We start from the raw sequence: 25,535 nt of genomic DNA, 5'->3' as shown, positions 1-25,535 counted from the left end.
TAAATAGAATCATTTAGTATGTTCTCTTTGCAGCTGGCTTCTTCCTAACATTACATTTGTGAGATTCATTTATATTGCTGCATGTGGCAATAGTTTGTTTATTTAATCGACATTAGTTTTTAAGGTAAAACATAACTCCACAATAAAATTATTTGCTTTTTTAGGGATCATACCCCAATTTTTTGAGAATGCAATTTGATCTCCTATTCCCTTTGGTCACTTCGATGACTAAGTTTGAGCAACACAGGAACAAGCACTGAATTTGGAGTCAGGAGAAATGGATTCTACTCCTCCTCCACTATTCATTGCCGCTGTGTGACCTTGGGCAAGTCACTTACAGTCTCTGAACTTCATATCCTACATTAATGAAATAAGAAAGTAAACTTAAAAAGTCTCTTTGGTCTTCTGCAGTGAGTTGCCTTTGTTTCCACTCTAAGCTGCATTGGCTTAACTTAAGGAAAGTTTACAGAGAAATGAAATTTTTCCAAAATAAATTTTTTTTATTATAAAAGAAAAACTTTTTTGCTGTAACAGTTCAAACAACACTGAGCTGCATAAAGGAAAATTTAATAATAATTGTTCAATATTACCTTCCTACATATACAAAAACAATGTCAGTTTGGTGTTATACTTCTACATGGTAAGTAATGTTCACTAAGTTTTATTATTGTTTTTGAAGTGGAATCACACTAACACATTTTTATTCTGTAATTTTCTTTTCATGGAAATTCTTCCACGTTTGGAACGTATGTTCCTCTTCATTTAGTGTCTGAAGAATGGATGTCTGCACAATGAGCTATAGCGTGCGTGCTCTGTAATCAATCAACCATCCTCTACTGGTTGATATTCACATGGTTTCCAATTTATTTTTGCTATCACAACACATTGCAATAAACATTCCTGTACATATGTTATTAAACCCTAATGGTCTTATTATGTATGATAGAAACTGTCAGATTGTTTTCTAAAAAGTTGCTTAATTTGCATCTCAGTACTTGAATTTTGAGCAGATTTAAATGTGAGATTTGAAGCAAGGAAAGAAATGAGCTCTTAATTTTCATAATGATTCCAAATATTCATAGAAAATAGAAAGCTGAAAAATAAAATACTGAGTATATCTTTAAAGGCTCCGGTTTGAAATTGCTGCAGTCTGAAATCAGAAATGTGGGGAGAAGAAATATTTTCCAAAGTAACACAAAACAGAAACATGATTTTAGCCCCCCAAAATGCAATATCAAGAATTAAAAGGCAAAAAGAAATTCCTTTCTAAAGTCTCAGAAATAAGTCATTGATGTTACTCCATAGACAGACAGCTGAGTTGATTGATGCTTTAAATTCTGTTTCAACACCAACCAGAAAAGAATTTACAGTAACTTGTGAAACCCTAAAAAGGCACCTTCCCTGACCTGCTCTCCCAGACCAAGGAGGCAACCTTAGCAACAGCCCTCTCAGGCTTCCGCCTCCTACAGGCTAGGATAACAGATAGCCTTGGGGGAGAAGGACAAACATTTAGAGTTAGGCTCTTCAAAGTGGTCTGTATCCCGTAGAAGAAGACTTATTTGTCCTGTCCAAGTTTCACTCTGAGGTTGGTCTGGAAGGGATAATTTTTCTTTATCCAGTAAGATCTGAAACACCCAAAACTCCCTCAAGAGAGAACGAGATGGAAACTATTGTCAGGGGCCAAGAGGAAGAAGAAGGCGCATGGGTCTGGGGAAGGGGTGGGGCACATGTGTAGGAGACCACTTAGACAGGCGGTGGGCTGGGAGGGACCAGAGAGGAGCAACACCCAGTACACATCCTGACTCAAGGGGAGAAGTAAAGGACTTCTCGCACCACCTCTGCCCTCTGCGTGCCCTGTGTCTGCGAACATTTTATTTCTGGTGGTGAACTGTTCCTTCTTGTCTTTCCAAGTTTTAAGGGCATAGCTAAGAGGTTGCATCTCCAATGTGCACGGCATGCTTCTACGATAACGTGCTCTTCTTTGCACAAGAAGATAGGGCTACTTATTCATCCTCACGGGACATGCTGTTTTCTATTCACAGGGATAGTTTTACACTAATCCTGCCACTCCGTTTCCTTGGTCTCCATGGTGACCAGCTCTCCTGTGTGCAGGCAGCTGGTGCAGGCTGCGGAACAGCTAACTGGCCAGCACTGGGAAAGAGCCTGTGACCCCCACCTCATGGACTGAAAGCCCAGCCATCAGCTGAGTGTGGGCTTGAGCCACTCGGAGCCAGGTAGTGAGGGCTCCAGCACTTACTAGTTGTGAAAAGTCACCCAGGTTACATGTCTTCACTCAATTCTTTATCCATAAAATGGGAATAATAATTGCCCTTGCATGGTGTTTTTGAGAAGATTTAAAGAGTTAAAGTGTGTAAAACATTTATATCAGTAACTAAATAATAGACACTCTGGCACAACCAGCCAAAAAACCAACCAAACAAACAAACGAAAATGGTGCCTTTCCTTCAGATGTAATTCTTACAGGTGTCAACCTGGGCCAGGAAGAGAAACAGCTGGCTACACTCTGGGCATTAAGCAGTGGCCTGAAGAAAAGAAAAGCCTGTGAAATCAGTGTGCGCGGATAGGCGTGCAGGTGTTTATGGAAAGCCTTACACAAAATTTAAAGTAATCAGTCTCTCTCTCTCTCTCTCTCTCTCTCTCTCTCTCTCTCCCTTTCTCTCTCCTGTTGCACCCCAGAGAATCCTGAGAATGTTTCTGTTTGGAAAATCTTTTGTCCAACTCCTAGTTTGAGTCAGAGTTTAAACCTACCTCTTCATTTCTGCTCTTCCAGTCTACCTCTGATAAACTGTTCTTCCTTTCAAATGAGATGTTTGTCTATCATACTATGCCACTGTCAGAGACCTGAAACATAACCATACCCTTTTACCAGTTTCTGGATAGCCTGGCCTTCATTCTTCACTTCTTTAATCATGTTAAAGGTTTCCCTACTATGATACATTTCACAAGACTTTCAGGACATGCTAAGAAACTTTCTCTGCAGAGATAAAAATAATGACACGAGTCATTTCCTTTTTGTTGCTCTTTGAATTCCCATATAAAGTTGTCTGCCGAGTATACCTTGCCTGGTCTAGCAAGTATGCTTTCTTAACGTGGGTTAATGCTGGTGGCATTAGTCACTGCTAATTGCTCAAGAGCTGAGATCAGGTAGGCAACCACTGAGTTCATCTGCAAAAAAAAAAAGATGACTGTAGTCATGTTAGGAAATAAAAGGCTCTATGGCTAATGAATGACAAAAATGTTTTTCAACAGAATTGAGAGTATTACATAGTAACATATACTGATCCAGAGCTCTGAAAATGCCAGAGGGCCGAAGTTTGGTGTTCTTAATTGTTTTACTTTACCCTACAATTGGTCTTTGTTTTTCCATGTATGAGTTTCTTTTCTTAAAATCTTTTAATAGAATCTGTCGTACTCCAAATTCTCTGCTTTTTTGATTTTTAAATCGAATTTGTGGTTTGAATTAAACCCCACTTTTCGGAAATTGACCTTATCTAAAAAAGGTTTTTCTACAGATTTTTTCCTACACTGGCATTCACTTAGACAAAAAAGAGAAAAGGAGCCACACCGATATTTTGGAGGTAAGTACCTCTTTTAGGATAACCCTCTCTCTTTGTTGGGGGGCTTTGGCTAGGGGTGCACTCTCTGGAGGAAGCAAAATTCTGGAAGTAAGTTTCCAGAACTCAGGGCATTAGACAATTATGCTTTAACCTACATCCAGGGCATCTGACCTTCCAATTTTGTACTTTGCCAACTGCAAGGCAAAACTGCTAAAATCTGCTGAGTTGTCATGACAGACAGGGCCATATGGAAAGTGCTGGAAAAATTTCTTCTTAGACTATAATTGCCTTGATGGGCAGAAACTCCATCTTCTATTCAGCTGTGGAGTGTGCATGGCCCACAGTGCTTGAGAAAGTGTTCAGGGTTTCTCGTCCAAGGCTTCAAAGCAAAATTAAAATGGGGCATTGAAAACGCTCTACTTGCCTGGAGGAGCCAATTATATTTTATTTCATTTTATGTATACGCTCATCTTCCTTGATCCCTGAATACATAATGTGTACACAGGTTGATGATATAAACAAAACAAAACAAAACCAAGAAACGGCTATGTGGTTTATTTGTGGTCATGCAGGGGAAATTGCCTAGGATGCATTGCTCCCGTCTAATTGAGCATCTGGGTGCCCTAGAGAGTATTTGAGCGTGGAAGTCAGCAAGGCTCTGCAGCATCACGGTTGAGGGTCAAACTCTGGAACTAGACAGCCCGGGTTTGAATTCTGCTCCACAATTTCTTAACAACTCTGTGTTTCAGCTTTCCCATCTGTAAAATCACTACAATACTTGTACCTAACTCACCAAATTGTAATGAGAATTAAATAAATTAATACAGACACATTTAAAAGTGCTTCAGATAGCGTCTCACACATAGTAAACACTTTGTAACTCATATTGTAATTATTATGGTTTAAAATTTTTATTATCATTAAGAATCCAGGATTTTGTGCCATTACACACAGTTCTCCATAATCAAAACAGTTGATTGCAAATTTAGCAAATCCTTTCTCTCTCTCTCCTTCTAGTTCTTTCGTTCCCTTCCTCTCTCCCCCTCTCTGTTTCTTTCTGTTTCCTTTTCTCTTTTACTCTCTTCATCTAGCGCTCTGGCTCTATATCCACATTGTGATACTTGATATTTCCAGCCTTCCCTATGTCACGTTTTTAATGGCAGTGATGTGGGCAGAAGGGAGTTGTCCTGGGGAGAATGGCGGGGCTGTGCCGTCCACATCCCAAGGATGGGAAGGTGGATGCTTCAGTTGCTAGGGGCTCCCACTCCATACCTCCTCCCACGCCCATCCAGAGGAAGGAACATTTTTCTGTGTGAGGGTTGCCTTCATGTTGGAAGGGGATGGTTGATGGTGTTATTTTTGTTCCCCACAAATGTGAATGTTTAAAATAGTGCTTTATTCAATCGGCATAAGTGACACATAGACTATGTATAGTGGTGGAATCGGGCCTGGCAGACGATGAGGGCCAGATCTCACCAAACCAAGAGTCGTGGTTCTCCACGGATAGCACCCAAGGGATCTGCTCTGAGGATGGCCAGTACAGAGCCCCCGTTTGGGTTGCCTGGCAAATTCACTTGCACAACTACTGAACTGTTTGAAATGGAAGGATCTCAGAGCCAGTGAACTGGGATTTGGGCTTCGTTGCCATGGGGCATGCCAGTGGGTCACATTTCCTCTCTGAACCTCCCTCCAAGCCGCACTGTACTCATGAAGGGTAAGTGTATTCGCTGTTCTTCTGTGCCTTTTGACTTGGTGCCCTGCAGGTCTGGAATTCAGCCAGTGTAACTGAACCATGAGGCTGCAGCCCAGGCTATATTTAATTGGAGGTTTATTGTCTTGCCATGGTTTTGGAAGTTTAAGGAACTTGTTTGAGGTGGTAGGGATTTGAAGTCGTGTCAGTTTTAACCCACGTGCTCCTTTTTAGTGACTATAATTAAAAGTTTATTTGAAGTGTTAAGTTCTAAGTCTTTAAAAATTGCCCCTGTACACTTCGAGTCCACAGTAAAGATTCTAGAAGGGATTCTTCCTATTTTTAAACAAACAGATTATGTTTCATAAAGTAGGACTTTGGGGAAGGAAGGACAGAGTGTTTTATTCCTGTGAAAAGTTTTATTACCAGAACTTGATTGATTTGAGATGAAAGAGAAAGGAAATGCATAGATTTTGAGACAAACTTAAAGTTACCATATGTTCAAGGGAGATTTTGAAGTCTTTCGGAGCTGTCCGTAATTGATTTGAAATGCAATGCTGAATTTGGGTTTTATTTAAGAACAAGGGGGAAAAAAACATTTAATCAGACTTGGGAGTGAAAGATGGCAGTCAGTAAAGAACAATTTCATACTTGCTAGACATCCCTGTAATAGATTACATAGGACATTTGGTCGATTTCAATTAGAACCCACATGCCTCCTCCACCCCCAACACTCTCTCTTCATCTTAGAGCCTCTTCTCTCTACCCTCAAGTGTGGTTTCAGTATGACTAGGGAATAGATACTAAAAATATTTCTGGAATGACGTGACCCACTCTTACCCCATCCAGGAAAGGAACAAGGCTGCACAAGAAACAGCACATGCTTTCCTTTCATTTCTGGGAGTCCCGGGGTTCGACCTACAGATGCTGCTTCTTCCGTGGCCGATGGCATTCAGACTCCTAGCTGCCGATGGTGCCAGGCAAACAACTGGACAGAAGAGCTCAGCTACGGGAAGCTGGCCACGGTCTCGGCCAGAGCAGCAGCCCCCAGGCCACAGACCACCTCTGCCACCCCATCCAGGAGCCTTCCTTCCTCCCTCAGCCTTGCCTGGGCCCCGCCACAGGGGCTGAAGAACTGGGAGGCGGTGGCAGCAGCGGCAGTGGTGCCTACAGCCTTGGGGCCAATCCAGGCACGTGGGACCCTGCTTCGGGCTACTCTGCAGCCCCTCCGGGGCCAGGGAGGGGCCCAGGACCGCCCCGGTGCTCACCACTGTGTTTTCCTGTTGCTGACACCGAGGCGAGGGCTCAGAATGGAAGGCGTCCCTCCTGAGCTGAATCTGCAGGCCAGGCCGAAGGAGGTCAGGGAGGGGGTGAGCGGAGCTCAAGATAGCCAGGAGCTCAAGCAGCAGCTGCAGCCACTTCTCAAGCCACTGGCCCCCTCCCAGCGAGAAGCGAAATATGTGGAGATATGCACTTCAGCTGGAGTCCAGAGGGACAGTCCCCGGACCATGAGACTTACTCTGGAGCAGCGCCCGGGCGATCAGAGGGGCTCTAGGAGCCCCCAGGAGAAAGCCCAAGACGAACCCGGCAGCCGAGAGTGCGAGGCTCCAACCCCCCAGAAGACTCCTGCCTGCTTGGAACTCTCCAGATCCCAGTTCTCCCGCACTGGTGAGGGCAGCACCCTCTCCTCTCCCTCCTCCTCCTCCTCCCTGGTGGACAAAGCAGAAGAAGGTGGCCTTTCCAAGATGGGTGATAGCACCACATCCACGGGGGCTCTGGCCACCTCGTCCTCATCGTTAGACTTTGAGAGTGACAGTGGTGAGAACGCAGTGAGCTGCCAGCCCCAGGGAGGAGAAGAAGGGGGAAACGCAGGAGGAGGAGGAGGAGAGGGAGGAAGAGGAGGAGATGGAACCGAGTGCAGAGACATGATTGCCAAATCTCAGGGCAGCACGGACCCTCCCCAAAACCAGGAGGCTCACTACATCACCACCCACGAGATCCAGCTGAGCGAGGTAGAGCAGGACACGGATTTCGACGTGGGCCTGGCCTCCCGCTGGGATTTCGAGGACAACAACGTGATCTACTCATTCGTGGACTACGCTTCCTTTGGTGGCAGCGACGAGACCCCAGAGGACGTCACCACGCCGAGCGAAGAGGACGATGACAACAGCTGCTACCTCAGCACCACTCCCAGCACCAACGCCACCCGGACACCCAGCCCCACCGGCAGTGACCCCGCCCGCCCCAGCGCGGGCAGCAGCGGTGGCGACACCAGCAGCACGGAAGTGGGCAGCGGCCCCTCGGACAGCGACCCCACTCCCCCAGCCACGGGGCCTGGCACTGCCACCCCGTGTGAGCCCTTGCTGCAGCCGCTGGAGGCAGCCTCAGCCGCCGCAAGCAGCTGCGGGAGTGCAGCAAGCCAGATCCTCCTATCAATCAAACCGACTTCCCGGGCTATAAATGAGCCTAGCAACGTGTGTGCAAAGCAAAACATTATTTATGCTGCCAAGCATGAAGGCGACATGAGCCTCCGCGTCTCTACAGCTGCTGAACACAATTCAAGTTCACTGAAGCAAGACCCGGCTGCAGCCGTGGCTCAGGACCATGCAAAGAAATTCATCGCCGTCCCTGCTCGCCTGCAGACGCGGTGCGGGGCCATCCGGGCGAAGGAGCTGGTGGATTACTCCAGCGGAGCCTCCAGTGCCGTGAGCGAGCTGGACGACGCCGACAAAGAGGTGCGTAACCTGACCTCCCGGGCCTTCCGGAGCCTCGCTTACCCCTACTTTGAGGCCCTGAACCTCAGTTCCCGGGAGTCCTCCTCGCTCTCCGAAGTCGGCTTTGGGCGTTGGTCGGCCTTCCTGGACTTGAAATGTGGCGGTGTTGGAGCCAGGGTGGAGCAGAGCCTCCTCCGGAGCAGCGCGGCCTCTATGGCTGCGGGTCTGAGGAAGGGCAGCGGGGCCAGGACGACCGCAGACCAGCTCTACATCCAGTCCAAGAAGTCCCAGACCAAGGCCTTGGAGTTCGTCGTCAGCAAAGTCGAGGGGGAGATCAAACACGTGGAGACACCTCTGTGTTTCCAGAAGCAGGTCCAGTCGGGCTCCCGCGTGGTCACCCTTCTCGAGCCTCTGAATTTACGCAGTGAGAGCAAAGCCAGCTCCGCCGCAGGGCCCTGCAGGGCCACCAAAGGCCCCAGCAAGGGCCCCGAGTCCGTGGACACGGATGATGGCTCCGAGGCCTCCGAGGGCAGCAGGCTTGTCTCCCGAGCTGGCGGCCCCCAGAAGAAGTCCAAGTTCGCTTCCAGTCTGCTCAAAAATGTCATCTCCAAGAAGATGCAGCGGGAACACGAGTTCAGAATGGAGAGGGGAGAAGTCAGTGACACATCCCACCATCACCTCTCCAGCGCCTCCAAGGAGACGGAGGGCCCTCCCCCCGGGGGTGAGAGGCAGCGGGAGAGGGGCCTGCAGAGGCAGAGTTCTCGCCACTCGGAGGCCGGCTCTGAGTACACGGTGGTCAGCGTGTCTGATGCAGGTGGGGAGGGGTCCGCAGCTGGGTCTAAATCCCCAGTTTTCAAAGCCAGTGCCCCTCGGGAGAGCCATGCGGGCTCCGGCCGTGATTTCGCTGATGGACACCCAGTGGAGGTGTGTGAAATTAGAAAGAGTGCGTCAGAGACCGTCAAGAGCACCTTCCTCCGCAGTCAGAACAGCGCTTTCCGGTCGTGGAAGGAGAAGGAGGCTGAGAAGCGGCTAGAAAAGGCCCCCGTTGGGAAGCTGAAACTCCCCAAAGGGGGCGACTGGAGGGCTGATCTCGGGGAGATCTCTGCCAGTAAGTCCACCATCATGTCTCGCCTCTTTGTCCCCAACATCCAGCAGACACCCAAGGACAAGCAGCCGGGGAAGCAGGCCACCAAGCACCCTGCTGCCCAGGCCACCTCCACAGCAGTGATCAGGCCCAAGGTTCCCGAAATCAAGATCCGGCTGGGGAGCGTGCAACAGCCAGGCTCGGACTTCAACATTGCCAAGTTGCTCACACCCAAACTGGCCAGTGGCAGCGCCTCGAACCTCCTCAAGACCACTGAGGACAACAGCAGGGCACAGCAGAAACTCTTCCGGGGGGACAGCCTGGAAAAAGTGCCCCAGTTCCAGGTGAGAGATGTCAGGGACAAGTCCAAGGCCCAAGGCCCCCTCCACCAGGTGAGAGACGTCCGGAAACTAATCAAAGCGTCAGGGGACAGCAGTGACAAGGGCAGCGTCACCCCAGAGCAGGGGCTGACCGGGCCCAAACCCAGGCAGCTGGCTCCTGCAGCTGGTGGGTCGGGATCCCTGTCCCCCATGGTGATTACGTGCCAGGCCGTGGTGAACCAGAGGGAAGACAGCACAGACCGAGAGCCCAGGGAGAACGTGGGCAAGGGGGGCAGCAGCAGGGTCTTGAATTCCTCCTCGCCAGAAGGGACAGTCTTGGTTCACAGGGCATCTGGCAGGCTGCCCGTGGCCACCATCGCCCCCAATAAGCCTGAGCAGGGCTCGTACCTGCCCGTGCTCAAGATCGTCTCCAAGGCTCAGAAGACCCCAGAGAAGGTCAAGGAGGAGGAGGTCAAGGAGGAAGGAAAAGGCCCCAAGACATCCCGCAATGCTCTGGAGAAGCTGACGGCGGCCGTGAGGTCCATGGAAGAGCTGTACAGCTTCAACAGGAACGAGTGGAAGCGGAAAAGCGACCCCTTGCCCCTGATGACCGACAGCCACGTCCTGTCGCTCATCGCCAGTGAGGAGCGAGAAGGAGCCGGGGCTGCTGAGCGGGACCCCGACAAGTTGGCCAAACGGCTGGGTGGGGCGGAGGAGCGGGGCGCCGGGCACAAAGGCACAGGGGTGGTCCTGCGAGGGGGCTCCGTAGAGCGTCTGCAGCGGAGGAACTCCAACCCGAGCGCCGAGAGTGTGTCCGCCCGCGCGGCCGCCTTTGAGAACCTGGCCAGGGAGAGGCCCCGGTCCCTCTATATCCCCCCGGTGCACAAGGATGTGGACAGAGCCCAGCCCCTGCCCCCGCTGCCCGGCCACCGGAACGTGTTCACGGTGAGCGCCAGCAGCACCCAGAAAACGGGGGGTGTCGCTGGCAAGTTCCCACAAGGCCCCGCTCCAGAGAGTCTTTCGGCGGCAAAGGGCATCAAATCGCAGGGACTCCGGTCTCTCAAGATCTCTCCGGCCACTCGGGCATCTCTCGAAGAGGTGACCAACAGGAAAAATGGCAGCCATCTGGAAAAGAGCCCCAGCGACTGCGAGAATTACCTGACCATCCCCCTTAAAGGGAGCTCTGCAGCTGGGGAGCTTCCAGGCAGGCCTGGGGCGGGGAGGGAGGGGCCCCCGCGCTCCTCAGCCACCACTCTCTGCAGCTTGCCCCCAGTGAGTGCCCGCAGTCAGGTCCCCAGCAGCCCCAAAGGCTCTCAGGTCAGCGGAACCAGCCGGCCAGCTTGGTGCACCAAGCCCGACGACCCCCGGGGGACGGTAGCTGCCCCCGCAGGGCCGCAGAGCCCCGAGCAGCCCCCCACCGCGATCTACCACCAGCAGCTGCTGCCCTTCGCCCTCCAGGGGGCCCAGCCCCAGGTCCTCTGCTTCTCCCCTCCAGGCATGCCTGCCCCGGCGCCTGTGGGCCCAGCTCCGGTCCCCACAGACCCCTTCCAGCAGCCGCAGCCTCCGCAGACCCAGCGCAAGATGCTCCTGGATGTGACAACCGGCCAGTACTATCTGGTGGACACGCCAGTTCAGCCCATGACCCGGAGACTGTTTGACCCCGAGACGGGGCAGTATGTGGACGTGCCCATGACCTCCCAGCAGCAGCCTGTGGCTCCCATGTCCCTCCCCGGGCCTCCCTTGGCCCTGAGTCCCGGGGCCTACGGCCCCGCCTACATGATCTACCCCGGGTTTCTGCCCACGGTGCTGCGCGCCAACGCCCTGCAGCCCACCCCAATTGCTCACACTCCAAGGGGCGCCGAGCTCTCCCCCGTGGCAGCAGAGCCCCCCAGCAAAGAGGCAGCTGCATCTTTCACCGAGGCCCCTTACTTCATGGCCTCCGGTCAGTCTCCCACCTCCTCCTCCGCCTCCGCCCCAGCGGCCACATCCCAGCTCGTGGGGGCCAAGGGCTTTGCCCAGCTGCATGGCAAACCTGTCATCAGCATCACTTCGCAGCCCCTGGGGCCGCGGATCATCGCCCCCCCCTCCTTTGACGGCACCACCATGAGCTTCGTGGTGGAACACAGATGACGAGCGGTCACCAGAAAGCAGAAGGGCGCAGCTGCTGGTGAGTGGACATCACTTTGATAATCAGGTTTAAGGGATTAACAGCAATCCTATTTCTTTGTGTTTGAAGGGGCAGACTTAACAGCAGCGGAGGCTGTCTCTAGAAATGGGCATTTCGGAAGAATAGAACAAAAACTGCATCCATATTATGAAGGAGCTAATTTTCTTGCCAAGCCTCCTTCTCTCCCCACGCCTCAGTCCCACAGCTGGCCTTTCCCCTCTGACCTTTTCAAATTGCCTGAGTGTTTTTCCCACAGTGAGTGGGAGGGAAGGGAACCCTGGATCTATCAGGTTAGCCTTGGGTGAAGATTGGCAGGGGGAAGAAAGAAAAACCCGGTCTGGATTTTCCGGAGCGAGCTTCACTCTATTCTTAGCAGCCCCAGTGACAGGCACGAAAATCCCTGGGGACACCGTTACTCTGGTTACTCCTCAGAGTAAAGAGAGTCAAAGACTGACATTTTCTTGTTAGGAGGTTTTCTAAAATCCACAGACAGCCTTCTCTCCCTCCACCACATCTTCCTCTTGAAGCTTCTTATACAAAAAGGCTGTATTTTTAAGCTCTTGTTTTTCTGTTTGCAGACAATCAGAATACTTTTTCTTAGGTGAGTCCAGTCTTTAAGGTATTTTACACACACACACACACACACACACACAGACACACACACACACACACTCGGCTTGACCTCCAGGAGAGGAGGAGATTCCGGGCCTGCAGTGACTCCTCAAATGGAGCTGCTGTGTTTGATCCAGTTCGTTCAGACTGAATCCACTACGCTCTGCTGCTGACCCCTACAAGGCACTCATTTTCCTATCTGCATTCTCTCCCTTCATAAAAGATCAACTCCCCCTCGCCCCCTCTAAAGGAAATCAGATGAAGTAGATGTAGATCCTGACACCCAAGTTAATTCAGATTCACAGACAGGAGTCCTGGCTGTAACTACAGTCCGTGGAACTTGATAGGAAAGGTGAGCTCGGGTTTTCTGAACCAGGACACTTCAGGTCAAAAACATAAGACAGGGGCAACCTTCAGATACAGCACAAAGCTGCCAGCACTGTGGGGAGAAATTTGCCCTCTCATTCTCCTGCCCCCTTCACACGAGGAAGGGCTGACATAAATGCTTCTAAGGAGTTTCACTCCTTGGTAAGATCATACTGAACCAAGAAAGGAGAGGAACCCTTTCTATGCTTATATGAAAGAAAGAAGCCATTCCTCTCTCTTCTGTACTTGAAAGAAACAGGAACATTGTTTCTTTCTTCAAGGAAAGAGCCTTAAATTAGGAAGTAGGATCATTAGATCAGAGTCCCAGCCTCTTCTCACCAGCTGTGTGTTCTTAGACATGCAGACTCTGTAGCACCCATGACACTTGTGTGTCAATAATTTCTACTCCTCAGAATGTATCTGAATGTCAGATGATACAACAGTGTATTGCAAAATATAAAACCTTTCCAAATTAAGGGATTGTTACTATGCATTACATTTCTTGGACTGCAAGACATTAGGCCACTGTTCAAAAATCCTTGGGTCTTTCTGTAAGAATTCAGGTGAAAGCACCTGAAGCCTCATTTTACTTGCAGTCTAGAAACAGATGATTTCCTTTCCAAGAATTTGCAACGGGCCCTATGTAATGACCACAAATACAGAGGGGAGGGAAGATTAAAGATAAATAATGTATCTATTGTTCAGTGTAGAAAATAAAGAAATATGCATGTGGAAGAGGCGCAGATTTAGAGAATTCATTTTGTAGAAGGAAAAGAGTAGCCTCTAGATAAAAGCACTTTCATCTTCTGGACAGGGGGTATGTTTACCTAGGGCTCTCTGGGAGCAGCTAATCCTGCGAGGCCTTTGTGTGAGCTGTGCAGGTGCAGAGCAAGGGGAAGGGAGGACAGGGCCCAGAGGAGGGAGGAACCGGGCACACGCTCGAATCGTGTCCCTGTAGCAGCTGCCTTTGGCCTTTCTCCTGTCTGCTGAGTCTGGAGAGATTAGGCCTGGAGTTGTTTCCATCAGACACAAATACAAATCAGAGTTTTCTGTACTGGAGATTTGAACAGTGATTTCTTTGAAAGCTTTCCCTTCTTTAACCTTTATTTTAGTCCACAGCCCTAAAGATAGAAAGCGAAAGACTAGTCAGGAGCGAATTATTAGCTTTTTGTGTACAGGCAAAAATCTAATTACCCAAATTCAGGTAATAACTGAAATCCTTATAAAAATCCTTCGAAACTCACCATCCTGAAAGTTCTATGCCACTTTCCAAAGAAAAGTCAGATACATAAAAGAGAAGTGTATAGTTCTTTTCCTTGTGTGAAAAAAATTTAAACATGGTTCAGATATATCAAAAATTACATTGTACACCCCCATCCATCAGTTGATGTTCATACGGATGGTCAGTGGGAGAAGGCTTGGAAGCTGGTTTCAGTTTAAGATTTCCTTTGAAAACCAGACTTACTCCAGAGTTTTTCCTTGCGGTAGGGTACGGTTTTATGTGCCCCTTTCAGCTAGAAGTCACATAAATGGTTTGATCCAAGCACAGCATTTCACAGAGAAGAAAACTGGGGCTTAGAAAGAAACGGTTTTGCTGAGGTCCCCAGAGAGTGAGAGAGCCAGGATGAGCCTGGCTCCCAGCTCCCGGACCACGCCATGCGCTGTTTCTTTGTTGGTAGGAGGCATGAAACACAAGAAGGATGGCAGAGAAGTGCAATGAGCCCCGAACTGGCAGCCAGGACACCTTGGATCTGCTCTGCCTCTCCAGACATTTGTGAAATGAATGTTTGAACGAAAAGCACTAATTCCATCATTCATTCAACAAACGTGAATTACATGTTTACACTCCGCCAGGCACGGTGTACTCTGCAGTGAGGCTATAAACCCACACGTGACCTGGTACCGTCCCACAGTCCAGGAGCCTGCACTCCAGCTGGAGGACACGGACCGTACATGCAGAACTGCAAAACCAGTGTTCAAGTCCTGTCTTAACCTTTAAGATTCCTTCCAGCTCAAATAATAAGTATTTCATCACCTATTTTTAGCTGCACATTGTAACAGGGAGTCTTGCTTTCTCCCCTGTATAGATTTGAGCATAGCTAGCTGCTGCTACTCTCGGATTATTCTGTTATGAATTTTCCTCTAGTTTTGCTTTCATAGGTAGGGTCTTTCCTGCTTCTCTTCTTCCTGTGGTGAAAGTTGCAGTGCTCCTCAGACTTTACCAGGTCATCACAACCCATCTCAGAAGATAAGTAGTAATATTACGTATTTTATTTGAATTTAGTAATGACATCACACACTGTGATAAATGGACCAGGCTGTTCCCAGCCGGTGGCCGGTGAGTCGCAACAGGAACCCATTGGTAACGCACCAGTGTGCTGAGCACAACGGTTCAAAACTTCACAACTCTCTCCTTTTTGGTTAGGCCTTTTCTGTTTTAGGCCTTTGTTGTTTGTTCATTTTAGTTTTGAAAGTTCCTTCTCCACAGGACCTTTGATGCCTTTTCTGATGAGATTATTTTTGTTTTAGTTTTCTGTCATTCGAGGCATGTAGCTATGTTTTTCCTTCCCTAACATATTCACTTTCATGCTTTCTCCTGCCCAGCCACTTAGATACCATATTTTTGTTTTAAAATTTGAGACTTGATACTAAATACCGTTTACAAGGGCATAAAGATAAATGTGTAATAATAACAACAGAAAACTTAAATTGGCACCATGCCTGCTACCCAGTGAGTATTACAATTATTTTGTTTCCTTTGAATGTCTCTTCTTTTTTCTGTAAAACTTTACCCATTTGTTTCTTCTTTTCTGAGTGTGCTTTATGTTGTTCCTACATCGTTGGTCTTTCTTTTCTCGCCACCTCCTCAGAGTTATTTCTACCCCCTGAGCAGAGCCCCAAAGATCAGCAACTGAAGTGGAAAGAAAAGGGGGGTTTCAGAGGGAGCTATTTTCGGAGAGTTTTCTAAAGGGGCCCACAGGGTACTTAGATCCTTGAACGCCGTCCCCTTATGTTAAAATTGTAGGAGGAAATTGAGTCTCAGAGAGGTTAAGTGACCCTTCTTAAGTCACAGTGTCCCTCTGGGGCAGAGTTGGGACTCAAAACCTAAATCATCCCAGACCAGAGTCTATTTTCCATTTGCTTCTTTCTTACTGCTTCCCAGTCCCCTTGTCTTTTTCTCCCCAGGGCCACTCTTCTTTCTGGTGCTCCATCTTGGGGTCGGGCCCACAGCTTACTTCCCCTCTTTTCTTCCCATACCTTTTATTTGAGAATTTACTTTCTGTTCTTTGCTATTTTTTTTTTTTTTTTAATTCCTTATTGTGGTTTCTCCTTTCCCATTCACTTGAAGTTGATTTAGTTTAAAGCCCCACCTTGCTTTTTCCCTTCTCCTCCCTTTTCCGTTTGGAGTCTGTTGTCATCACAGACTGGTCAGCTTCAAGGGCAGGCTTGAAGCTGCGGCTCCTTCACCTGCGTTCTCGGCAGCCTTGTGCACGAGACCGGGTGACGAGGCTGCAGGCTGCAGGCTGCAAGCTTGACATTTCATTTCCAGCACATCCCATGATTACATTCTTGAATCAATTCATTTATATCTATTTTTTTCCCTAACTTGATGGTGGCTTCCTCTCCTGATTATTATATATAGCTGCTGTTTTATTTTATTATCTTCCTCATGTCTTTTTTTTTGCCATTTCTTTTCTCCCTTTCTCTTTTCTTGGATGGTAGCTTTCCCCATTCTTATTATTTTGTGCCTTTCTCTACAATTTTATTGCCTTATATTTTCTTCTCAACTCTCTACAAAATTAATAAAAAATGAAAAGTAATGTGTATTAATCATTTATTATATACTAAGATTTAACATGGTACTACTTGATTCTTTAAACGAGTGGGTACTATTCTTATCCCTATTTGACAAATGAAAAAATAACTTGTCCCAGATTAAGAGATCAGCTGAAATCCAGGCCCTTCAAGCTTGGGGGCCCATGCTCTTATTGATGACCCCTAGTTTGCCCACTTTCTCCCTCTCTGCCCTCCCCGTCTCAGTTCCTTGTTGTGAATTGTCCTTCTTCCCTTATTTGGGAAAAAAAGGGAGGGAATAAGGTAAGAAATTGACCCTGAATCTGGCGATGTCTAGCGTATACTAAGCCTCCATATGTGTTTTTCTTTTGATTAAAATTTAGCTCTCCTATGTCCCAAAGAGAAACCGTTCCGGCACTTCTAGGGGCTGTGGCTCCCAGTGTGTGTGTGGAGGGGGGGATAATTTTGCGTGTATGTGGGGAGGGGCGAGTGTGGTCTGTCACCTGAGCGTGGGATCCCACTGGATACTGATGGGCTCATGCCTTTCAGTCTAAGAGAAACTGTGTGGCTTTGCCTAAAACCCAGGTATCTGCACCATGAAGTCAGGCAGCCCTGGCCCAAAATCTTCCTCCTCTGGATAAGTGACTTGCCCTCTCTGGACCTCAGTTTCCTCACCTGTAAAATGGGGATACCTCTCGGGAGCGTCATGAAGATTGAATCGTAAAATCACTGCAAGGGACGTGGCACACAGTCCATGGCATGTAGTAAGAGTTCTATCTCCCTTGGAGACTAGAAGCTCATCAATGCCTCAGAAGCCCCTCATCTCTCAGGGGTCTCCACCAAGGCAGAAAGTCAGCCCTTATTCCTGTAGACTCTCAGGACAGCACCAGGGACCCGTATCCAGGATTGCTTGATATTTCCCCAAACCAGAGGTCATGCCCACAGCTCTGCAGTCCCCTTTGGGCTGCCTGATCCCCTGGGTCAGGCCAGTTGGCTGTGGTCGGGGTCCTCTAGTATGCCCCACGGCTTTCCAGCATGTTACACAACTCTGGGCATAGTTGGCCAGCTGCATGTGGTGATTTTCCTCTCAGTCTGGGCACAGACCTCTGTGGAGCAAGGGAAAATCTGACCCAACATCCCTGCTGAACTCTGTCATGTGTTCCGGTCCTAAAATCATGGGAAGTCATCCAGGCCAAACTGCCCGGTGACACCGTGCAATCACTCCTCTCCCTTTACTGACTTCTTCGTGACCCTCTGCTAGGTTGAACTGGCAATTTTTATTATTTCATCCTTAATAGGAATTGGAGCATTTTATTACTTTCAGAGTTTCAAACAAAATCCCTCTAAAGTTAATATAAGTGGAAGCAGTATCCTGCAAAAGAATGAAAAGGCCGTATCTGGACTATGGATCCCCAAAAATGATCCCAGCAGCTGGTAGAAACAGATTTCTCCTCCCTTCCTCAGACTGCTCTCCCCATCCTGTAGTGTTTTCTCTCTCTCCCTCTCTCTCTCTCTCACTGTTTCTCTCTCTCTCTCTCTCTCTGTCCCCTTTCTGCTCAGAGAGTCCTTGCAAACCTTGCTTCACAATGGGATTCAGCTTGAGTTTTCATTAGATCCTTGCATCCACATTAAAATTTTTCTTCTTAGTCTTCTATTTTCTTCTCCTCCCCCTTGTAATTATATATTTTTGTTCCCGTTGCTACTCCATGTGTCCTAAGGTAAAAAAAACTTTTAAACTTTTTTAGCAAATGAGAAGTTTCCAAACCCACAACTGTCCCTTTCCTCTTGAAAGTCATTTCTCGATATAAAACACGAAAGAGTAAAATCAACGAACCTGAAATATATACACATGAGCTATTCTCTAAACCCATAATTATTCTTATAGACTTCTTTTTCCTTAAGTATATACTTAACACAGGTCAGTTTCTAGATGACAGGATTAAAATATCCTTTGCCACACTACTCTGCATGTAATTGATTAGATAGCTGTTATTTGATACTTCTTAGAAGTTACTTTTCACATGATAGAGTCTTCTAATCCCTAACAAATACTACCTGTAGGCCACTCTATTTCTGTCTTCATAATATTACGTTCAAATATCAACTCCCAAAGGTTAATTTAAAAATGTTCTTTAGGCAAAGTTCTAATAGATATATATAGAGAAAGAGATTAACAGAAAGAAAGGGCGAATTTTCAGTAAGGTTTTGAACATGTCAATGCTTGTCTTAGAATGGATTTAACTAAGTTATAGGCTCTAACCAGTATATCTCATTTTAAACAAAATGCGCAATATGAAGTTCCACGTAATTTAGGTAGTGACCATTCACTGTAGAGTATAGAGTTTATTCATTTAACTAGATTAATAACTCATGGTAAATTTCAAATGTTTCAATTTAGTTTAAATATCATTTTTGTATATTTTAGGAACATATCTGTTATACTATTTTATCTCTGTTATGGATGGTTTCAGTAAAACTAAATATTTAACTCTAAAATCATTTTTGAATGGTTGACTGTATTTAATTCAAGTTTCAAAGAGAGGGTGCCATTTGGGGCAATTTCTTAAAGTCAGTAGGATGTCTAGTAGGTTCAGAAACACACTCACGAAACACATTTTAAAATGTGAATTTCATCATTATTCACACTGAAATTAGCCAAATAGTTAAATAAAATGTATTTTGTCATTTTTCTTCCTTCTTTAAGAGCGAGATTTACTAACAATCTTTTCCTTGATTATGTTTCTTTATAGGAGCAAGACAGAAAGACGGACGAATCTTCTTGAATCTGAAGGCTGCATTGTAACAGCACTAAGAATTCATCTGGAAACCTTCCTCTACATATGTTATTCTTAGTTTTTGCTTCTTATAAACCAAGTGTGTAAGTTTCTATATTTTTCTGAATAACCCTGTTAAGACAGCTTGTGTTATTTTAGTTTTATGAAGCTGATTGAATGGTTGCATTTTTCCTGCGTAAAACTATTTCTTTTTATACTTTAATACAGAATATAAGCTTTCCCTTCATCTTTCCCTCCTGCATTTGTGACTAGGCAAACAATCTCTTACATGTTCTCATAGTTCAGTCAAAACATACAACAGAGTAGGATTGGTTCTGTTGTAAACCAAATGAGCAAATCAGTAATTTGGATCACAAATCTCCCTGCAGATTCTCGGAATATATCAGGGCTGGCTGGCAAAGTTGTAGCACTTGTTTGGATTTAAATGTGATGGGTCTGCATTTTGGATCATGCCTAGTCATTCTCTTGGTTATGTTTTACATGTTCTTTTATTGGGTTTAGCATGATTTCAAATGTGATTGTGAAAAAGTGGTTTTAACTTTTGTGCCTTGTTTTAACTTTTCCATTGATACAATGCCATGACACTATTTGTTGCCTTAAAATAGAATGGCTTGGAAGACTAGAGAGCCAGTGGTTGCATTTAAAGTTAAGTTCTTAGTTTCAGAAAGGTATAAAATATCTACTTCCCTCAGAATCCAACCTCTGCTATGAGTGTATAGGATTATTTTTCTTCTTCAATGATCCCTCCTTAGTTGCACACTCCTGTCTCTCACGGATTATTTGGAGTCTGAAGAGTGACCTGTTTGGGGCAGTGGAGTAGAAAGTAAACTCTGATTTGGTGGCTCTGATTATCTCCAGCCCTAGCCATACCCATAGCAGTGACCTAGGTTTATATCACTTGCTTCTTATGGTTTTAAGAGATGTCGAGAATCCAAATCACAGAATCTTTCATTGACATTCAATACTGCCTCAGTTGTAGCCCAATTCTGAAGGTTATTTTAGTGAGTGTTCATGGTGAGTTTTGAAGAGTTGATTGAACAGATAAATATTTAGCTCGTCATAATAATGAGTCAATATATATTCAACAAATGTTACATTGGAATATTTCTTTACTTTTTAAAACAATAACTTGAAGGTTCTCCCAGGCTTTTTTTTTTTTTTAAAAGGAATCTCCTCTTATTTACTTATTTGTTCAAAGATAAAGCATTCTGGTAATTTTTTAAAGCCTTTTAAAGCCTATTTTGATTTTAATGATCATCAATATTGGTTTCTGCTTAAAACAGCTTCTTGAAACCACAGAATTTTATACTACTCATAACTGAAGGTGTGAGTAGAAAAACTAAGAGACTGATTTTTGTATGATTTATGTAATCTCATTACTTTGTATTTATGCTTTCCATCTTAGTTGGACTCTTTAAAAAAAAAAAAAAACTCAATTTCACATTCAGGAACTTCCTTAAAGGGATCTTACTCTGAAAAGAAGTTCTGTTGGGTAAAAGGAAGGGTTTGAGGCAGGAATAGTCAGCTCTGGTCACAATTCAATCAATCATTGGGCTGATGAGCTATGACATGAAGCGATAGCCTCTCTGAGACATGGAACATGACATATGAAACAATCTCTGTGTTTGGAAAAGATGCCCTTGTGCCATATTGGGGAAAGCGTTATTCCTTTGTCATAGAGGTCTTCTTACCCAAGTACGTCAACAAATTCACCCCAGAACTTGCTTAATTTTTCACCACTGGGAAACTTCTCTTACAGCATCAGCCCTTCCTCATTTTCAGTAGAGATGTGCTGGGTAAGAGGTCACTTAATATTGAAACAAGAAAGTAGACTCAGTCAAATATCTTAAACTTATAATACTTAAAGCAGCACCATGAAATCTCAAGTATTTGAACACATCTTGTGAAACTCAGATAGGATTTGGTAGGTAGAACCAGAATTGAAAAGACTGTTTTAAAATGACATGTGACTTTTAGGCAAACCCAGTGCTCGTGTCAAGTAGTCAATGGCTTGCCAGGTCTTCAAAAAAAGAGAAATCTCCTTTCCTAGAACATGTGGTAGAGTTCTTACCTACCAAGGGTCTGGGAGGCCCGTGAGCTATTTATCACTATTTATCATTATTTATCACCAGCAGATCTGAGCCTTAAATTCTCACATTGAGGTAAACTAGGACAGAAACTTGGAAAGAAAGGAGAACTTTTCATTTGTCGGTTCTATCAGAGAGGCCATGTCCTCTGAGAAGCTGCTGTGGATGTAGTAAATGGCCAAGTGGTTAAAATGTGACTTTAAAATAGTATTCTATGAACGCCATATCATCTACTGTTAATTTTATGGTTTTCCATTTCATCAAGCCATAAAAAACCAAATCAAACCTGCCGGGCCATTTACTACCTCTAGTGATAGGGAGGAACATTTTTAAAAACATGAGATAAATCTAAATCCTCATTTTCGTTGTTTTATTATTTCTTGAGGTTGAATTGATATTTGAATAAAACAGTTGTACCCTTCCTTTTTCAACCAAAGTTAAGTAGAAAAAACCAAGAGTCTATGAAGCCTTCTGGCCCATAAAACCATTACCCTACCAGTGTCCTTTTAGCTACTGAACTACTCTTTTATGGCTCATGTACACAAGACCATTACTAAAGCATGTAGCATTTCCTATATTGTGCCTGGAGCTTGAATCTAATTAACATTGCAGAGTCTGGCTTTTGCCATTTTTTCTCAGGGTTACATGTGTGACTCAGTTTTCCAGATGAATCACAGGGCATTGTGTGTAGAAATCTTGACCCATTTCCTGTTTTTCCCTGTTGGTTAAATGGTAAGGTTGAAATATGCTCCATTTGAATTGTTTTTGGAAAACTGAACAAATTTGTAACCCGTACGAAAATTTAATTCACCAGAATGTATTTTCTTAAAAAGCACTCACTGAAATTGCCCTCAGGATGAAATGAAGCCCAAATATGCAGTTAGTGACTTAACATATAGGCTCTCTGTATGTCTGCCTGTGTCTCCGTATGTCTGTATGTGTATGGCTCTCTGGATATCATTGAGTAAATAAGCTAAAACAAATTACACTTTGACATCTTTATGATAAATCTTAAATGTTAACACACATTTCAAACCCATCCTTATATCACTAGGAAATATCTAACGATATAAATTTCTTTTTCTTAATTTCAGATTTGACTTCATCATTCTAGCCTCTTAAAGAGATTTAATGCATTTTAATTCTTTTCATATTTCATAGAAATGGAAATCAGTGTTTGCTACATATTGAATGCTCATGCTACCTGAAATAATACTTTGGAGTGCAGGACAGTGTTGATTCTTAAGTAGATTGACTATAATCTAATGATAAGTATATATTATATGTGCATGAGAAAACACATTCAGTAATAGTCTCTGTTTAAAAACTATCACGGTATATACATTTTCCAATGTGGTGCTTGAGGAGTTTCATTCTACAGTTTACAAGGTGTAGGTTTGCACCCCAAATTCTCAGGGTATGCTGTTTTACCCAAATACTTGAAAGAAAAAGGTGCCCTGTATTTTATCAGTACTGTTGAGGGGAAAAATTATGTGTAGGTTTGTTTTACAAAACTACTTATAAAAATCAACTTCACAAATTATGTTAGGCTTTTACATAATTCCTAAGGAAGTATACATATAGATATGATACATATTTTCAAGAGACTGTTTCTATATTCTTAACTAACTTCTGGGTACTAAGGAGACCTCACAGGTGCATAAAATCATTAATAAAGCATGTAGCATTTGCTAAATCGTACCTTGAGCTTGAATCTAATCGGAATTGCAGACTCTGGTCCTTGGGGAAAAAAAAAAAACCCAAACGTGTCCATCTGTGTCACATGTCATTACAAGGCCCAGGGGAGGATTCTGAAAATTGGACTCATTTGTATGCCCCGTGTCTCAGAAGAGAACTAAATGTTCACAGTAGCATTTGTAAGCTGTTAACATTCTTGTTTTATGTTGCAGCTAGAGCATATTATTAGTTATTTTCCTATTTGATTCATAATGGTGCAGAATAAAACACACACACACACACAAAACACATCGAATTTGATTTCTTTTTTAAAGTTTCCTACTTGCTTTTTATAAGCTGGTATTAATGGCAAAAAGTGCTATCCAGGGTTCCCTGAAATTACTTGTCATCCCTGTATCTTTTTCTAGCAGGTGGTTTTTTCTTTTTCTCCCCCTTTGAAGATGTAGGTTTCTATATTTACATTGAAGTCATCTTATTGTACAGTAAAGACAGTGATGGTTGAAAAGAATGTGAAGACTGAGGAAGTTAGGTCCCAAACAGAGGAGAGTAAATTGTGTGGTAAATGGAGAAAGACATTGGCTAACGCTGAATTATACCCCTGACTATGAAAAAAGCCAGTGGGAAATGGAAAGAACACGGACATTTAAACTGCTCTCAAGATAGAAATCTTGGTGGAAGAGTTCCTGCTTGAGGTCTGATGTGATTCAATTATGGAATGCAGTGAGCATGGCCCCTGGGACTGTGAATCCAGCCCAACAGCTCTGAGAATTACTGTGTCAGTGGATTGCATATGGAGAAAACTACTTAGACAAGGACTCTCTGAGACTGACTAGCTTACTTACCTTTAATTGCCAGCATTTGTGATTGTGCGATCTTGTGTAATGGTCTTTTATTTTGACTCTTTTTGAAAAAAAAAAAAAAATGTGTTGTTGGTTTTTTTTTTTTTTCCAGTAAAAGTAAATGCAAAGAAAACATGCATTCTTTCTCTTTATTTTAACTCAAAAAAACAAGCTTTGGACATTTTCATTTTCTTCAGTTTTCTAACTTAAATCCTTCCTTTAACAAAAATACTCTATTATAATGTTTTACATCCAGGTTGTATTAGTTTTCCCTTGCTGTGGTAACCACAAACTTAGTGGCTTAAGACAACACAAATTTATTATTTTATAGTTCTGGAGGTCAGAGGCTGGTATGGTCTTTCCCTGTACCTGGAGTATTTCACCTGATCGACCGAAGTCATCTAACTGCTTCCATTTTTAAGTAGCATTGTGAGGGGCACCTACCAGGTTGCGGGATGCTCCATGGACACCAAAGAGCAACCCAGACAACGAGTGTCCCTGAGGGTCCACACTGAGGCCCCCTCAGCCCCCTTCCGAACCTAAATATCTGAAGCACACATTTGGAGACCCACTGCACAGGGGCGATCAGTACTGTAAAATGTCAAGCACTAGTTGAAGTCACTATAAACCTGAAGATCCCCAAAAGACTTGAAACCACATTCCACAAGAACATACATCCAGAATCCCTTACATATGTCCAGGGTTTGGGGGAAATTAAGTTGAGGGCTGTTCTAGGCCTTGTATTTTCCTGACTCACCTCTGGCTTCCAGCTCTTGTTTCCAGTGAATTCTCAAATTCCATTCTTCCATTTTGCCTCAAGTGTGCATTGCTTTACTCTGCATTGCATTACCCCACCAGGCTTCATTGCAGGACACCCATCCCGTCCTGAGTATTCCAGACTTGAGACTGTATATGTGTGGCAGGGTTTTGCCGAAGGCTTAGGGTACATGGGATGGAGATTAGCAGATGCTCCACCCCACGGGCAGCCAGCTGCATTAGCAAACTCCTTAAACCTGAGCCCTGGCACCCCTGTTCTTATACAGTCCCCTGCCATCTCTGGCACGCGGTAATTTTGCTGGTGGTTGAGTTCATTTGTGCTTTAGCCATCCTGCCTATGGCTAGAGCCCTCTCCCTCTCTTCATCCTCTGCTTCCTCTGCTCCTTAGCTTGCTGGCTCAGAATCCTCTAATTTCCTATTATTTCTTATACAGAGCAATTTAACCACCTAACAAAGCCCTACTAAAGCAGATCCACTGCCCTATGTCCAGAACCATCGTTCTAGTTATTGCTGAGTAACAATCCACCCCAAAACTTAATGGCTTAAAAAACACAAAAATCATTTGTTTAACTTGTGAGTCTGCAATTTGGGCAGAGCTCGGCATGGACGTTTTGGCTCTGCTTCAGACAGCAGCGTGGCTTCCAGGGAGAATCTCCCCACGTGACTAGAGAGCTGATGATAGCTATCAGCCGAGAGTTCAGTTGGAGCCAGCCAAGGGCCTCAGTTCCTCTTCGGCTGGGCCTCTCCTTGGGCTGCTTGGGCTTCCTCAGAACATGGTGGCTGGGTTCCAACAATGAGTATCCAAGAGACAGGAGCAGATGCTGCCCATTTCTCACGGCCTAGTTCAGGAAGGGACACGGCATCATTTTTAGCGTACTCTATTTGACAAGCAATCCCAGAACCCAGATTCAGTGGGCAGGGGCACAGCCGCAGCTCTCAATGGAAAGAGTGTCAAATAATTCGGAAACTTGTTTTAACCACCATCCTCAATAAGGAGTGTGTTTAAACAGATA

General features: G+C 45.3%; 1 protein-coding gene across 1 annotated transcript; it reads left to right on the top strand.

Annotated features, from left to right (window-relative positions):
• Window positions 1-6,133: 6,133 nt before the first annotated feature.
• LOC309628221 (uncharacterized protein C4orf54) lies at window positions 6,134-23,804 on the top strand. The gene is given in 3 exon segments (XM_082390973.1): window positions 6,134-6,181; window positions 6,183-11,553; window positions 19,077-23,804. Coding segments are annotated over 2 exon segments (5,367 nt in total). The 5' UTR covers window positions 6,134-6,148; the 3' UTR covers window positions 11,517-11,553; window positions 19,077-23,804.
• Window positions 23,805-25,535: the final 1,731 nt, after the last annotated feature.

This window comes from Balaenoptera borealis (genome assembly GCF_965194805.1).
Source record: "Balaenoptera borealis genome assembly, chromosome: 4".
NCBI lineage: Eukaryota > Metazoa > Chordata > Mammalia > Artiodactyla > Balaenopteridae > Balaenoptera > Balaenoptera borealis.
Note: the sequence above shows the minus strand (reverse complement) of the source record. Positions and strands in the feature narration are given on the sequence as shown.